This window comes from Neodiprion pinetum, chromosome 3 (genome assembly GCF_021155775.2).
Source record: "Neodiprion pinetum isolate iyNeoPine1 chromosome 3, iyNeoPine1.2, whole genome shotgun sequence".
NCBI classification, from domain to species: domain Eukaryota; kingdom Metazoa; phylum Arthropoda; class Insecta; order Hymenoptera; family Diprionidae; genus Neodiprion; species Neodiprion pinetum.
This window is the reverse complement of record NC_060234.1, coordinates 25348910-25365682: the sequence shown is the minus strand read 5'-3', so window position 1 is coordinate 25365682 and position 16773 is coordinate 25348910. Positions and strand designations below refer to the sequence as shown.

The 16773-nt window shown below is 40.1% G+C and overlaps 2 protein-coding genes across 5 annotated transcripts in view; one reads left to right on the top strand and one right to left on the bottom strand.

Annotated features, from left to right (window-relative positions):
- Positions 1–16773, bottom strand: part of LOC124213646 (TWiK family of potassium channels protein 7) — a 259133-nt gene that overhangs the window by 109235 nt on the left and 133125 nt on the right. The gene's annotated exons all lie outside the window — the stretch shown is intronic.
- On the top strand, positions 1184–14488 carry LOC124213647 (fatty acid synthase-like). The gene is made up of 16 exons (XM_046615129.2): positions 1184–1367; positions 1527–1777; positions 2201–2432; positions 3263–3681; positions 4517–4810; positions 5266–5476; positions 5867–6027; positions 6175–6486; positions 6609–7383; positions 7489–7887; positions 8862–10831; positions 11958–12789; positions 12888–13366; positions 13452–13706; positions 13908–14162; positions 14321–14488. The coding sequence occupies exons 1-16, from the start codon at positions 1184–1186 to the stop codon at positions 14459–14461; spliced, it is 7170 nt and encodes a 2389-aa protein (XP_046471085.1). The 3' UTR covers positions 14462–14488.

Sequence of the window (16773 nt, the reverse complement as noted above, 5' to 3'; positions counted from 1 at the left end):
TATTGAACTTTCCAATTACCACAGCCTAGTGCAATTGCATAGCGACGTAACTGGAAGAATACCACGTAGGTGCAAGTATTTTTAACACGCGTATCGTTATTCCAGACTATTATGTATTCATGGAATTACCACAATGCTATGGTAGTCATTTCTCATCGTTCTCTACTGCATATTCCAATTTCATAAACATGAACTCAATTGGAAACAATACGATGTGGCAGCCACGTATGGAAAAAAATATTTCAACCCTTCATATCAGTCGCGTCAATTTTATTCAATTTTGTTCAAATTTAATTAATTTTAAAAGGATGTAAATTCGAAAAATTGTTGATTTCGAAAAATCAACGACGAAGCCAGGAATCGAACCTTAATTAATTTTACTTGGTTTTCTAAAGAATTGAATTGCTGAGTCACAAAATTTGAAATCTTGTTAGGCAGCTCTATTATTCACCTCTACTAGTGTTTGTTATTAAAGTCAAGTTCTTCTGTCACATTCGATTGCTAAACACTGAACTCACGTAAAGTATAATTGTGATATTGATTTACTTGATCAAGGATGCTCAAAGCTGGTGGTAGCATTGCGAAACAGCATGCGACGGTGTGTCGTTATTGTGAATTGAATTATCATAGTGAACTGATTTGATTTTTAGCGTACCTTGCATTACTCGAATTATCTCGAATATTCCTAAATTTGACACGCATTATTGTTCAAACCTGTGCATGTACAATAATAATGAAAATTATTTGTTCAGCCGTCAAGTAATGAGTTCGCTATGTGATAAACCAATTGCATTTAGATAGCTCGAATGTTGGCTTGACAATGTATCTCATGCGTAATGATCAAGTATTGGACTGTTCCTAATTTAAGACAAGGGCAAGTGTCTATGAATTTTCCCGGCTAATTATTACACTATTAAAAAGGTAGTCGACCCTGCAATGAATAGCGTTGCAAATTTCGTTTCTATTTCCATTCATTTAATGAGGAACAGAATAAACAATACTGTATTGTATACTGCTAAGTAGATTTATTATTACCGTGAATTCATGTGCCACAATTCATTAATCTTGGTAGGGGAAACCGGTGATATAAAAAGAGGGCTGTCTACTGTTGGAACACCATTGCTTCGAGGTTTTTGGGACGGTCTCGACGGAAGTACTATTTACTCTACAGAAGCGCAGCAATATGCCTAACAAAAGTGGAAGCAACGGTTGCAGCAAGGGATTACCGTTTCCAAAACCGGGTGACGAAGTAGTGATTTCTGGGATTGCCGGGAGATTCCCGGAGTCACATAACGTAGCGCATTTCCGAGAGAACCTTTTCAATAAGGTAGACCTTATTACCGATGACGATCGTCGTTGGAAATTTGGTAAAGCATTATTCATATCTGTTTATGTAAGAAGGTATAATGTAGTTCGGTACGAACAATTTCGAAGTATTTAATAGAGTTCATCACATTTAATCCATTTTCATACCTTTTTTTGTATTCCATTCGAGTCTCTGCGATTGAATTTACTCTTATTTGCAGAAAATTCAGATATTCCTAAAAGGACTGGGAAGGTAAACGATATTGACAGGTTCGATGCACAATTTTTCGGCATAAACTTCAAGGAAGCTCACACGATGGATCCTATGGCTAGAATGCTGTTGGAACACACTTACGAAGCTATCATTGACGCTGGAGTTAATCCAGTGGAACTTCGTGGAACTAGGACTGGCGTCTTTCTCGGCACTTGCTACAGCGAATCTGAACAAGATTGGATGTTCACAACATTGCAGGTCAGTATAATAGAAACTTGTAGTATACTTGATAGAATTACCTATAACTTCACCGAAAGACTTACCCGGGTTAAGATAGACAAATTTGCACTCTCTCGTTATCGATGCGTATTCATGGAACTTTGAAAGTGATCTCGAGAAACCATCAAAAACAAATTCATCGACCGATTCATGCGCATTTTTTTGATAAACTTAAGATATTAAAAAAAGTAATCGAATTTTTCACCCGAAAATTGCTTTTTTGAGTCATATATGAAAATGTCGATAAAATAAATAACTAGAGCCAATTTCGAAAAACTACGCTTACTCCTAAGGTCGTTGACATCGAATCTTTTTAAGACGACTCAAATATCAAGAGCAACAAAACCACTGTTGGCCAGTGTAAGCAATGCGCACCGAAAAAAAACTTCAATAATTGCACAGGTGAACGGATGGAGTGCAGTCGGCTGCTGCAAGGCTATGATGGCTAGCCGAATCTCTCAATGGTTGGGATGTACAGGACCCAGCTACTCTATGGACACAGCATGTAGTTCCAGTTTGTTCGCAATGGATCATGCGTACAGGGCAATTAGGACCGGTGAATGTGAAGCAGCCATCGTTGCAGGGTGCAACCTATGTCTCCATCCATATGTGTCATGCCAATTCTTTCATCTCGGTATGAAAAGTTGTCTCAAAAAATTAAAACAAATAAGCAGTTTGTTCACAAATGTAAATGAGTGTCACCTTACGATATTAAAATGAGAAATTCATTCAAAGATGAAGAGACTTGACAGGCCCAATTGACTCTGATTCTGCGAGCACAGGAATTCTTTAGGCCTGAACGTTGAATTTAACACCAATATCGTTCGTCGTTTTTCAACGAATGTTGCATTACAAAATTTCATGTCAAATTCCTTGACTGAATGTCTGTGGCGACATCTACGATAGTAGACTTACGATGAGAATATCGTCTCTCCGGAGTACGGACATGATTCGACCTGTTGAAGTGTTTTCTTGGGCTGAGAAATGTAGCCCTTGATGTCTAAATCAATCTTATGGGGCTTTAGTCCATTTGTCCAATGCATTTTAAATTGTAGCCGTCTTCAACAATTTATCGATACTTCACCGAGAAGGAAGTTTTGGAAGAATAGTGAAAAAAAACGCCAATACGGTTAGAATTTCGAATCCACAGATAGAATAAGGGCCCATGAGATGGAATTAGACGTCTGGGTTGCATGTCTTAGCTCAGGAAAATATTTCCAAAAGTTTGAACTATTACCGTGCTCCACAGAAGTATGACACTTTCTTTGTTTGTACACCTCGATAAATCTTCCTTTACTGTGAACAGCACCGGAGGTTCGATGAATTAAAACTTGATAATCATTGCCCAAGTACACGTCGATCGAAAATTCACATTTTATCGACACTTCCATTGTGAATATCCAATATTCGCATCTTCCCAGTGATAAAATCTCAATTTATGTTATTCCAATTTCACTTTATTAGGTGTACTTTCTTCCGACGGACGCTGCAAGTCATTTGACAATGAAGCGAATGGCTATGCCCGCAGCGAAGCTGTATCTGTTATCTATCTCCAGAAATCGAAGGATGCAAAACGTATTTATGCGCATGTCGTGTACACCAAAACCAATTGTGATGGTTTCAAAGAAGAGGGCATCACGTTCCCGTCGAGCAAGATGCAACGCACATTACTTGAACAATTTTATGACGCGTGCGGAGTCCCACCGTCGAGTTTGGCTTTCGTAGAAGCACATGGGACCGGAACCCCAGTTGGTGACCCTGTGGAACTCGATGCTATCGACAAAGTATTTTGCGCTGGTCGAACTACTCCACTACGAATTGGTACAATCAAGTCAAATATTGGCCATACCGAACCAGCAAGTGGTCTTTGTTCTGTGGCCAAGGTATGTCCCACATAGCACAAAACTTAAAGTCATCAAATACACGTTCAAAAGATTACCATTAACCATTGACCCATATTTTTACCTCGAAAAGATATCTTCAGGTTCAAAAAATATCTTCATGTTCCGAGGATGTCTTTCGTGACTTTTAGGCATGAAAAAACGATGGACTCAAAAAAGTACGATATCATTTCGACGACTTTCAGTTTCATGTCATATGGGGTGGTGTCCATGGTCGCTTATAATAATGAAATTTATATCATATAACTCTGCTCTTTAAGGGGCGCTTCAAATATCACGTCACGCTGTTTCGGCCATTTTACCATTTTACCCCCCCCCCCCCCCCCCCCCCCACCCCCACCCCCTCGCGCAACGTAATGTGCATCACTTTATTCTCGCGGCTACCAACCCTTCTTAATACACACACACACGCGTCTATCCGAAAATGGTCGGGAGTGATTTTCCTGATCTTGAAACGTTGAGATCTAATGGAAACTCAACACTCTTCATTTTCGGGGTGATTACAACAACTTCCTTTTTTCTCTGAAAACAGAGAAACGGTAAGTTAAAAATGTCCATACAATAAAATGCTTGAGACGAAGAAGTGTTTGAGACAAGGAAGGGTTCATACAAGGAAATGGAAGATGAAAAAGTCGGGTACGAATAAGTGACGTACGATGAAATGTCCGGTAACCGAATGGCCGACAATCTTGCGGTATCTCTAAAAATGCTGAAGAGTTTTCCCTCACGATTCGTCCGTTTTATTTAGTTTCACACCTTTAAACATAAAACAGCATTATGATTGAGCGTACCAACCGTTGAAATATTTTAATCATAGGTTGTGATTGCGATGGAGAGTGGATACATTCCGCCAAATATAAATTATAATCGTCCACGTGAAGGAATCGAGGCTTTGGAAACTGGTCGCATTCAAGTTGTCACTGAACCAACGCCGTGGGAAGGCGGTTACGTTGGCATAAACTCTTTCGGCTTTGGGGGTGGTAACGCACACGTGCTTCTGAAGTCGAATACGAAAGAGAAGATCGAAAATGGCTTACCTGACGACGATATGCCCAGACTTGTTGTCGTATCCGGGCGAACAGTGGAAGCTGTGAATACTTTATTGGACGACGTACGTGTTATATTTTTGCACCGATCGCATCTTATTAGCTCATGTACATGTATCAGCATACTCAATGATACTGATTCAAGCAGTTAAACTTCACGTACTAGACTTTCGTATTTGTGACTCAATTGAGACTTCTCCGGCGAAAGTCGGAAATAAGGGGGATTTCGCGGGAGCGGTAAAAAATTGAATAGGCTCAATTTAAATTTTTTCAAATTTTTTCGAATACATTGTTATCCAAGATGGATATTTGAAATATTCTGCATAACATAGAAATTCATGTGAAAAATACTTTCATCGTAAAAACTACATACATCGTCTTCATTTCCGACCAGCATCCCCATGGTAGAAAACATTACGTAACGCACTCTTAACGCTTCTCATAATCGAGGATAATCAATTTTCTCGCAATCAGTAAGTTGTATCACGCCATTAAATGTGAGAAAATCTAATGATAACAGCTCGAGAGTAGACCAGTAGATGTGGAATACGTCGGACTCTTTCATAATATACACGCTAGAGAAATTCCCGGCCATCCATACCGTGGATACACGATATTTCCTCCCCGGGGCGTATTGCGGAAGAACGTGAGAGATGTGCAATATTATTCGGGTGGAAAACTGTCGACAACGCTGATTTTCAATGGATTTGGATCTCAGTGGATCAAAATCGGTGAGTTTTAAATGCTAAACCTTGGACTAATCCGTGGATAATAAGTATGGTTTTGGCCTAACCTTATAGAGTGACTCACTACGCAAGCTGCCGAGTAGCATAGCGCTATTTAAGAATTCAGGTATCCTTGGATAAAAAATACAGAGTACGGTATGAAATTGATACAAAAACAAAAGAAATAAGATTAAAATTTGTTATTTTATACTAGTATAGTGTATACGTTACAAAGTGGTTTTCTGTGTCTGCTATCGAAATCTACATATCAGTAAAATTAGCGAGTTGCATTCACAGAATTGATTGCCTTAGCACCAATGCAAGTATCAACGTTAGTTTTTATTATCGCAATGCAGAATAAGTACGCGGACTAATTCAACTTTGCCCGTTGAACAGGTCAAAGCCTGTTGCAAATCCCGGTATTTGCGAAGGCTCTACAAAAGTGCAACATTGTTCTGAAATCTTACGGTGTGGACATTCTTGATATTTTCATCAACGAAGATCCGAAAACCGTCAACAACATTACAAACTCGCTTGTTGGTAACGTTGCAATACAGGTAGAGTGTTTCACGGTAACCTTAAATGTTATAAAATTAGAAATGACATCGATGTTTTAGTCGAATAATACTGTTTTAATGGACTCGATAAAATAATGCAGATCTAATAAATCATGGTAATAAATACACATATTCATTCATTTGCAGATTGGTTTAGTTGATGTATTGTCATCCTTAGGGATTGCGCCGGATTACGTTATTGGGTATTCGGATGGAATGTTGGGCTGTGCGTACGCCGATGGTTGTTTGACTGCAGAACAGGCAGTTCTGGTGGCACACTTCAAAGAAAATGTACTCACAAAAGGAGGAGAATGGCTCGAATCTTCAGCAAACGATGTTTGTAATCATGAAGATTTGACGCTTCTGCCGAAGCCGAATTCTGAAGTCATTGACGACGTTGTTACGGAGAATTCTCCAATTGACAAGCAAGAGAAATCTCGGAAAAATTTGACAACGAAGGTAAATCATAAGTAACAAGACGATTCAAAGAAGCCCTAAATCGGAATTTGAACATCACATTCTCTCTAAAGATATTACGGCAATAGGTATAACAATTATCGGGAATACAATTATGTTCATAGGATAGCGATGAACTTGCTAGGAATGAGACCCACACCAGCATCATTAATCACAGTGAAAATACCGTAGCAGCAGATCCGAAATTACTAGCTTACTTGCGACAAGTCATTCCGGATCCAAAACCGCGTAGCCATAAGTGGATACAAAAAAGCGAGCGTGAGAACAGTTTGGATCAGCTTTTTTCGGCTGAATATTACATAAAGAATTTACTTAACCCAGTTGCATTCGAAACTGCATCGTACCTAATACCGAAAAATGCAATAACTATTACAATGGCACCTGATAATCGGCTACCAATGAACGGAGCCAATATTACTTTGACCAAAGATGGAATTGAAAACTACCTGGAATTCTTACTTGTCGCCATTGGAAAAATGTACGAAGTTGGTTTGACTCCGCAGTTGAGCAAGTTATACCCCGACGTTCAATATCCAGTCAGCCGTGGGACTACGATGATTTCTCCGTTGATATGTTGGGACCATACCGATGACTGGTACGTCTTGGATTATCGTAACATTGAGAAACTTACAGCTGGAGAGAGAGTCGTTCGTATAGATGTCACTGACGATGAGTTTGACGCGATGCCAGGGCATGTAATTGATGGAAGAAACTTGGTACCTGCAACTTGTTACTTGATAATTATGTGGCGAACTTTGGCAAGGATACAACGCCAAGAACATTATGACTCTTCGGTGGTATTTGAAAACGTGAAATTTCACCGGGCTACTGCTATTCCAAAAAAAGGCAATCTTGAGCTTCAACTTTCGATTCACAAGGGTGAGAATCACTGATGGTTCGCATCAATATTCCATGCTAACATAGTACGACGAATCTTTGGAACACGAACTGATACGTAATAACCTAAATGAATCTTCGTCTTAGGCTCAGGTAGGTTTGAAATCGTCGATGGTGATACTTCTGTCGTGACGGGTTTCGTTCGTACCGTTTCAAACGCAGCTCAAGAATGCATCAGGCGCGAGTTGCTACCCGGGAAAAACGAAGATCTCGTCTTGAGAAGTAAAGATATCTACAAAGAGTTGCGTCTTCGGGGATATCAGTATGCCGGATTGTTCCGTGGCTTAAAAGGGGCATCGCTCGGAGGGACCAAAGGTCTTATAGCATGGGACTCAAATTGGATAACCTTCATCGATAACATGCTACAAACAAAAATTCTTGGAATTGACACTCGAGGCTTATTCGTTCCCACGGGTATTCGGAAGCTGGTCATTGACACAAAGTTGCATTTTGATCAGCGACGATCAATGCCCGATGGCGAAAAAGGTAAGGATGATAATCCTCGTGAGGAATATCTCACGTTCAACGTAAGCAAAAGAAAATAAATCAGAATTTGAACTCAGTGTTTCCAATTTTTTTATATTTTTTTTCAAACATTCTGTAGAATCAATGAATTCCTCTGGTGATTTCGTCTTTTCTTTCTTTGACTGTCGATACGAGTCTTACAAGTTATACGAATTTGGAACTTACGAATTACGTGCAAAAATTGGAAACGAGCCTTCTTTCAAATGATAGTGTCTTCGGTCGCCTGTATCCTACAGATTTGATCGAATAATAGTTTCAAAACTTCTGAGAGATACTTCTCAAATATGCTTATGAAATTTTCCGATATTGAAAAATTCCAATTGTCATAAACAACTATATTATTTATTTAGTGTATAATAGGTGTGTTTCATTCAACGACTCGAGTTCGAAAAATTAATTTTCATGAACATCTCTTACCTTAATTTCAATAAAATAATTTCACAAAAGGCCCTCGTTTAGTATTCTCTTATTCTAAGAGCTCTACGATTATATGCATTTTCTTCGTGTAACAGTTTTTTGAGAACTGCCAGTCACGAAATACAGAACATTCGTACAAGAGTGATGTAAAATGGGTCGATCGGTTTTTCCTCCAAGAACTCAATTTAAAAGATATTAGTTTACTCAAATCAAGATAGTGGCTCGCTGCAAATATTTTTTCATGTTAGTAACGTATTGGTATTTGATTTAATCGATCACCGTAACTTGTTTGTGACAACTCTGAAATAGAGTCCCAATATATGTCGAAAAAATCGGCAACAGTACTGAAGGATAATATGACAATCACAAAATATGATAAAATGGAATTCGATGACGTCCGAAGGAGGTTGGATTAATCGGGAGTCCGCCTTTATGATCTGACGTATTGCTGACGCCATCGAATCCATTGAACGTCTTCAAAAGTTTTAATCGATTGGGTATTCGTATTATCATTGCAGTCTTCCCGGTAGAGGTTTACGAAGGTATGGACGTTATCGTCGCGGGAGGAGTAGAAATACGTGGCTTGAAGGCTAGAGCCATTTCCCGAAGAAAACCGAATGGAGAACCGGTTCTTGAGAATTACAAGTTTGTCGCGCATCGCGATAAAGCTGACACCGAACTACAAGTGGTGACCAGCATTGCTACGCAGATAGCGCTTGAGAATCATTCCACTCTAAAAATAAAAACCATAGAGATATTCGGCGAAGCGGGAAATTTGTTATCTGAAACTTTAATATCTCCTCTTATCCAGGAAGTTTTGGATAACTTGCCATTATTACAAGCGGATGTAAATATCATTGCCCCACTCGAAAAAATTGCGGTTGATACAATACCCGCAGGTATTACAATCTCGGAACTGAAAAAATTGTCCACCGAATCAGATGCCCTTCTAGTTGTTACTCATGGACTGCTTTGTAATAAGAATATCACAGTGTTGAAAGAGGTCCAAGCGGTTATGAAACAGACAGGTTTCATACTTGCCAGAGAGCCACTGGATGCGAATATTGATAGTCTTCGAAGTGACTTGAGTGAAAACTTTGATGTCATTCTTGAGAAATCTACATCAACCGAATTACTACTTCTACTACGTAGCAAACAACAACTGTCTCCACTGACTACCGTGGTAAGAGTCAACAACGATGAATTCACATGGATCGAGAGTCTGCAAGCTGCTTTGAAGGAGGAGAAAGATAAAGTTGTTCATAACGGAAATCGAGTACTTCTTGTAAGTGAAGGAGATTACGAAAGTGGACTCATAGGATTGGTTAACTGCCTGCGGAGAGAACCAGGCGGTAAAGTTGTACAAGGACTGTTGATTCAAGATTCAAAAGCTCCAACGTTCTCTTTGGAAAACCCGTTATACGCCAAACAGTTGGAATTGGGTTTGGCGTTGAATGTTCTACGTCCCGGAAGAGTGTGGGGGTCCTATCGGTTTTTACCACTGAAACCGTTGGCTCCCGAACCAGTCTACCATACTAGACTGAGTCAGGGTACACCTGGTGATTTAAGCTCTGTTCAATGGTTCAAAGGTATGATTCAGCCCAAGGACCAGAACAAGGACATCATCCAAGTGCATTATTCCTCGATAAACTTTCGAGATATTATGCTACTCACTGGAAAACTAGCACCGGAGGTTATCACTAAAAAAAGACTGGTACAAGGTCACGCGTATGGGTTCGAATTCTCCGGAAGAGATGTAAATGGTCGCGCCGTTATGGGGATGATTGAGGCCGGAGCTTTTACGAATCTATGTTTTGGTGAGAAATATCTTACTTGGCCGATACCGGAGTGCTGGACTCTAGAAGATGCAGCTACGATTCCAGGTGTTTATGGAACAGCATACTTGGCACTCACGTTTACCGGTAAAATGAAAAAAGGAGACAAAGTTTTGATTCATGCTGGGTCCGGAGGCGTAGGGCAGGCAGCTATAACTTTAGCACTTCACGAAGGCTGCGAAGTTTTTACAACAGTCGGCACACCACAGAAACGAGAATTCATTAAAAAACAATTCCCACAAATCGATGACGATCATATCGGAAATTCTCGACATACGAGTTTCGAGCAACTGATTCTTCGGAAAACGCAAGGACAAGGAGTGGACATCGTACTAAATTCTTTGGCAGAGGAAAAGTTGCAGGCATCGGTTCGTTGTTTAGCAACTGGTGGACGATTTCTGGAGATCGGGAAATTCGATCTCGCCGCTGACAATCCTCTGGGCATGGAAGCCTTCTTGAAGGGCATCAGTTTTCATGCAATCATGTTGGATAATTTATTTATTGGCTTCCGGAAAGTGAAAAAATTACTATGGGAAGTGCTGACCGAAGGTATACAGAGTGGTGCTGTCAAACCACTCGTTCGGACTGTATTTCCAATGGACCAGGCTGAAGCGGCTTTCAGATACGTGGCAGGCGGGAAGCACATTGGAAAGGTTCGATATTTTTGTCGTATCATATTACATCAGTGCTTAAATCAACGTAAGAGATGATCGATTTCGGCCTACAATAACCCATGGCCTTTCAAAAACAACATGATATTACGACGACGTACATGTACCTTAGTATTTCCTTTTGGGGTGCCGAAAAACGTTCTTCAACTTCCGACTACCACGAGTGTTAATTGTGTTCCTGCGTTACATGAAAAATCCCACAAGCGTAAGCTGCAAGTATTTTGAATTTTTTTATCAGTATTAGAGCCGTTCTAATCATGGATATAGGGATGTAGGGATATAGGATCGTTTGCTCTTGTTCGCGTCACTATGAAATTCAAATTCGATGACTCGATGATGTATCTACGTATGGCAATGCTTCAATCGAATTTTTCGAACATTGTCATCAAGGAGTGAGTACAATAACTTCTTCCGAATCGATACAAGGAAATGAATTGCTTCGGCTTATCTTTTAAAACAAAACTTATCGCGTTTCGATTTCTTTATTCTTCGTTCACACTGATTCCAACCCTCCTGCTATTTTATAAAAAATTGAAAGTACCGTATTGCAAACTCTTGATTGTTCTTTGACAATGACATTTAAAGGGTTAACTCCTTCGATCAAACAAGCATCGCAGGAAATCTTTGGAGTGTTTGGTGCCGCCAAAGGCAAATAAGTCTGTAGATCGGCATAAAATTACTAGCTATCTAAAATCATGTGAGATATCATTCCAGAATATGGAACTAAGTCTGAGCACGTGTTAATTTTCGGTGTTATCACAATACTCAACATGAATTTAGTAGCTATGTGATGCATGTATCAATCCGATTTCTTTTACTTTAGAAGTAAAATTAAAAAATCGTAATTATTCTTGAAACACTTTGTTCTTGTGACCAATAGAGAAGTATTTTGAAGTTGATCGGGAGATAATTAGAGATTAAATTAAACCTTCGCGCTCGCCTACGACTCATAATGCAAACTTACGATAGGCGTAAAAGACCTATTTTGACTTCTTGATGCACAACAGACTATTGCAATCTCAGCACAAAAAAAAATCAATTTGTCGATTGCTTTCATATTCCGGATTTTGATTTCTCTAGAGGTTAACTATTCAACCTGCTCTTTTAGGTCATTATCAAAATTCGTGACGAAGATGCAGGATGTCAGTGTCTCATGCCTCTCGCATTACCCCGTTATTACTGTTCAGAGGATGGCAGTTATCTCATTCTTGGTGGCCTGGGCGGTTTTGGTCTTGAGCTGGCCGATTGGCTCGTACTTCGCGGAGCGAAAAAATTGGTTCTCACATCCCGTAAAGGAGTCATTTCAGGATATCAACGTTTGAGAATTAATATTTGGCAAAGTTACGGAGTGAAGGTCATCGTCACAGTAGGAAAAGATGCCTGGACGCGAGAGGGATGCGAGGCTATTCTAAGAGAAGCAGCGTCACTTGGACCAGTTCACGCAATTTTCAACTTGGCTGTTGTACTAAAGGATGCCCTCTTCGAAAACCAAACTGAGAAATCATTCGTAGAGTCTTTCAAGGTCAAGGCCTGGACGACGAAGCAGATGGATAAATTATCGAGAACGCTGTGCCCGCAACTCAGGCAATTCGTGGTATTTTCATCGGTATCTTGTGGCAGAGGTAATGTGGGACAAACTAACTACGGAATGGCCAATTCCATCATGGAAAGAATATGCGAAAATCGAGTAGCAGAAAAGTTGCCTGGCTTAGCCATACAATGGGGAGCCATAGGCGATGTCGGACTTGTTGCTGACATGCAGGAAGATAACAAAGAAATTGTTATCGGTGGTACCCTGCAGCAAAAAATACTCTCTTGTCTGCAAGAACTCGATGCTTTTCTGAATCAAGACTCTCCAGTAGTGTCGAGTATGGTAGTTGCTGAGAAAAGATCCGGTGGCCCCAGAACGAATATTGTCGAGACAGTCGTGGCTTTAATGGGTATGACATTTATTTATCCTATTTTTCATAGGCTGATAAAGATTTGGTTATTGAAATCCAATTATGCGGAGAAATTTGTGATCCAAATTTATTCACAGGACTCAAAGACCTTAAAACGGTTAGTCTGCAAACACCGTTGTCAGAACTTGGAATGGATTCAATGACGGCAGTTGAAATCAAACAGACGTTGGAACGTGAATTTGAAGTATTTCTGACAGCAGCGGACATTCGTAGTCTTAATTTTGCAAAGTTGCAGGAAATGTCAGCAAAACAGACGAAAGAAAATAAAAATCAGAAAGAGCTGAAGCTTAATACTGATGAAAACTTGACGGGCATGAAACTGCTTCTAAGAGTTCTGGGCACTAATTATCAACTGGACAAAAATGTTTGTGTCCCTTTATCGACACAGGCAAAGAATGGAAGACCAGAAATATTGATAATACCTGGAATCGAAGGAACACACTCTATATTCCAGCCTTTGATCGGTAAATTGAAATCACAAACAACATGTTTGCAGCTTGGAATAGCTTCTTCGAAGTTCAGTTCAATTGAGAACTTGGTTGACTATCTGATCCCAGTAAGTGGTTTTTGTTCCACCAATGTTCAGTGCAGTGTATTCGAAGAGGTTCCACCGTCTACCAATAATCTTTCAAAACTTGCAGCATGTCGAAGCCAGGTACGAAGGATGTCGCGACTTTGCGATCGCTGGGTATTCCTTTGGATCCATGGTCGCGATTGAGCTTGCAAGACGCTTGGAGTCCAAAGGTTTTAGCGGTCGACTAGTGTTGATAGATGGTTCACCTGATTACATGAAGGCTCTGTGCAGCGAACACATCATCGTTGACGACGACGCGCAGATGCAATCTGTGTTATTACTGGGATTCATGGATATGGTTGACCCATCGAAGAGGACAAAGGTAACGGCTTGACCCATAAATATTGCACAAGCATTCATCATTTTCAACTGCAGAGTTGTCGTTCTATGTTGTATGACAATTGTAATAATGACGAATACCTTATATTGTGATTTCGAGAGTTTCGCCTCTCTTCTGTTTTATCATTAAAAATAATTTCGTCAAATTATGTATTTCGAGACAATTGTATTTTTCTGTTTGAAGCTGGCCGTAGAGTTAAAGAAGTGTTCCACCTGGGAGGAGAAGTTGGCAGTCTTCACCAACAATGTACCTGCGGATAGAAATTTGAATTTCACTATAGAAGACCAACAAGCCATGTGTTCATCATTTTACAATCGAATCAAAGCTGTCCTGAGTTATAACTTTGCTGTAACGTCACGCCTCAACACACCAATAACCCTAATCAAACCAACGATTCAAGCCGTACGCACAATATCAGAAGACTACGGTCTGGGATTGGTGAGAGTCAATTTAATAATCGCACTGTCGCACGAGTGTGAATCTTGACAACTGTAACAATATGTGGGCTACCATACACGATCTCTAATATATTTCAACACGCTATTGAAATAATGGCATAAGAACGTTTATAAATCTGACCAATATCGTATTTGCAGATCACTTACAAGAAGGTAGAAATATGCTACGCGAAAGGCAACCATGTCTCGATGTTGGACGATGACATTTGTGCAGCAGCCATCGATGGAAAATTTCTCGAAGATATCGAAATATGCAAGTCAAATGGAACATTACCCTAGAATTGAGAACCCTGAACACGCATATACATTCTCCTACAAGGAGAGAACCAGTGTCGCATCCTCGATTACTGTTACCCCTAAATACTGAATAAATGGATTGATATATACTTTGTTGTTATCTGTACTTTTGAAAAAACTCACTTGTCGGACCACCGCATGTAAGAACAAACCTTTCGAAGCGAATCGGGAGAAATTAACCTGTATTACCGTCGCTTGTAGAAATGAACTTGTAGAACTGTTCACTTGTAGGATGACCCATGTAGGACCGATACTTTCTCGTTTCTGCAAACAGTGCGATTGCGTATGGGTGGGGGTCGAAGTCCCGAAAGACCAAAAAGTCGACTGATTGAAAACCCAAAACTTTCGAGGTACGAATTTGAAAGTAACGAATGATCAGTATACCGAAATTGAGATTTTCGATAAATCAGCCAGTAGAATAACTGTTTATGCCTAAAGTTCATTCAACCGAATGCTCTTTTATCCGAAAAAGTATTTTCAGAACAGTCTTGATTTTCGAATGAACAAAGCACGGAATGTGAAGATATAGAAAAATAATAATTCCGAAATTGTAAATTGAGAGCGGCGAATACTTCGAATACCCAAAAAACTAAAATAATTATCTGTCAAAACTCAAAGTTGAAAAAGTGTAAAATTCTGATCCAAAAAATAGATCAGAACCAGAATTCCGGAACGACGAGATACCGAAAGGCCGAAATATCGAATCTCCTGAAAACTTTAACTGTCGGTAATTTGACTTTCGAGTTTTCTCCCTGTCATTGAAAACACGTGCGATGAAATTCTTCAATTCGATTGAACCATACATGCTTTCGATGTACATTTTTTTTTTTTCTTTGTAGTTTTAGTTAATTTTGTCTTTGTTTGAACGCAGATTATTAAACACTAGCAGTGTTCGTTCTGAGGAGGGCTCCCACTGGACTTGAAAGGTTAACAAATTCGTTACGTTCAATCGTAACTTTCATACCCAAAAAATCAAACTATTGCTCTCAAATATTGTTGGAATGGCTGATGGGTGTAAGAGCGTACGATTATATGCAACACCGAATGCCAAAAGATAAAAATGAAATATGCATTATTGAGTTTTGTAAGCAATGAAGTACAAAAAAAGTCAATTTTTTTTCGACACTATCAAATTCACAGGACAATGGCAAAATTAATGAAACTGAACTTTTCCTCGGCGATAATTTTTCTTTCTGCACAGTACTTGACTCGTTTTTGAAGGATACGGTAATCTTCAGAGAGTCGCTCCCGAACATGATGTAACGAAGTCGATCTCTTCGTTTTCGGTACGATGGTGGATCGTCGAAGAGATGTTCCGTCGATTCAATCCTATGAATGTTACGAGGATGAACGAGTGGAAGGCAGCCAATGGCCATAGAAAAGGTCCTGAGTCATGGCTTTCTTTCCGAATAAAACCCAAAACAAACGACTGGTGAAGAATATTTTTATTTCCTCGTTATTCAAGGAGAATGCGCGATTATTTAGGTGCGACGGAAAAGGAAACGTGGCGGAGGTAGAAAAGTTTCTCGAACTTGATGACACAGACAAATTGGCTGTTACAAGTAAGTTTGTTTGGCTACATATCCCCAGGCTCAACTTCGCTTCACATTTTCCTTACGGTGCTTTGATGCACATCTAATTTCTGACCGTGCAATAGACTTGGCACGATGCACTTCCCAGCTGCATCTAGGTAATACTCGAATGCAGGAAGCGGTCGCTCGGCTTACACTCAGTTTGTTATGGACCATTCGAACCAGCTCGTCAAGCTGCACCACCTGCTCGCCCGATTATCCGAGGAGATGTGGCGGGTTGTCAGTTTTATCGGCGAGTCATTTATCTCTGCTTTCGGACATTGTTTGAACCGTGGTATATAGCGTAGAAAGGGGTGAAGGTGTTATTTCAAGGCCTCATCAACGCGATCCAATTACACACAATGGCACTTCATGTATGCATGTAACAAAGTTTGATAGAACCCTCTGTAAATATTTAACTTGTGGTTTTCAACCTCTCTAACCTACCACGTGATGCATCTACAACAGGTCGGGGCCCGGCAGATTAACGTCTTAATATAGGCACCCTTTTGCGATCTGTCCTAAACCCGCTTTCACACTCCAACTTTGGCACACGGGACGAGAGCTCGGGTGGTAAAGCCTAATGAAATGTCTGCCCTTGACCGCGGAACCGGGAGAAAATCCGGGCGTTTCTTACTGTCCCTGCTAGCGCTAATACCTTGCGATTTTCTCTTCGTGTTCCCTTTATTCAGACCAGAACGCTAATTTTCTAGCAATACAGTT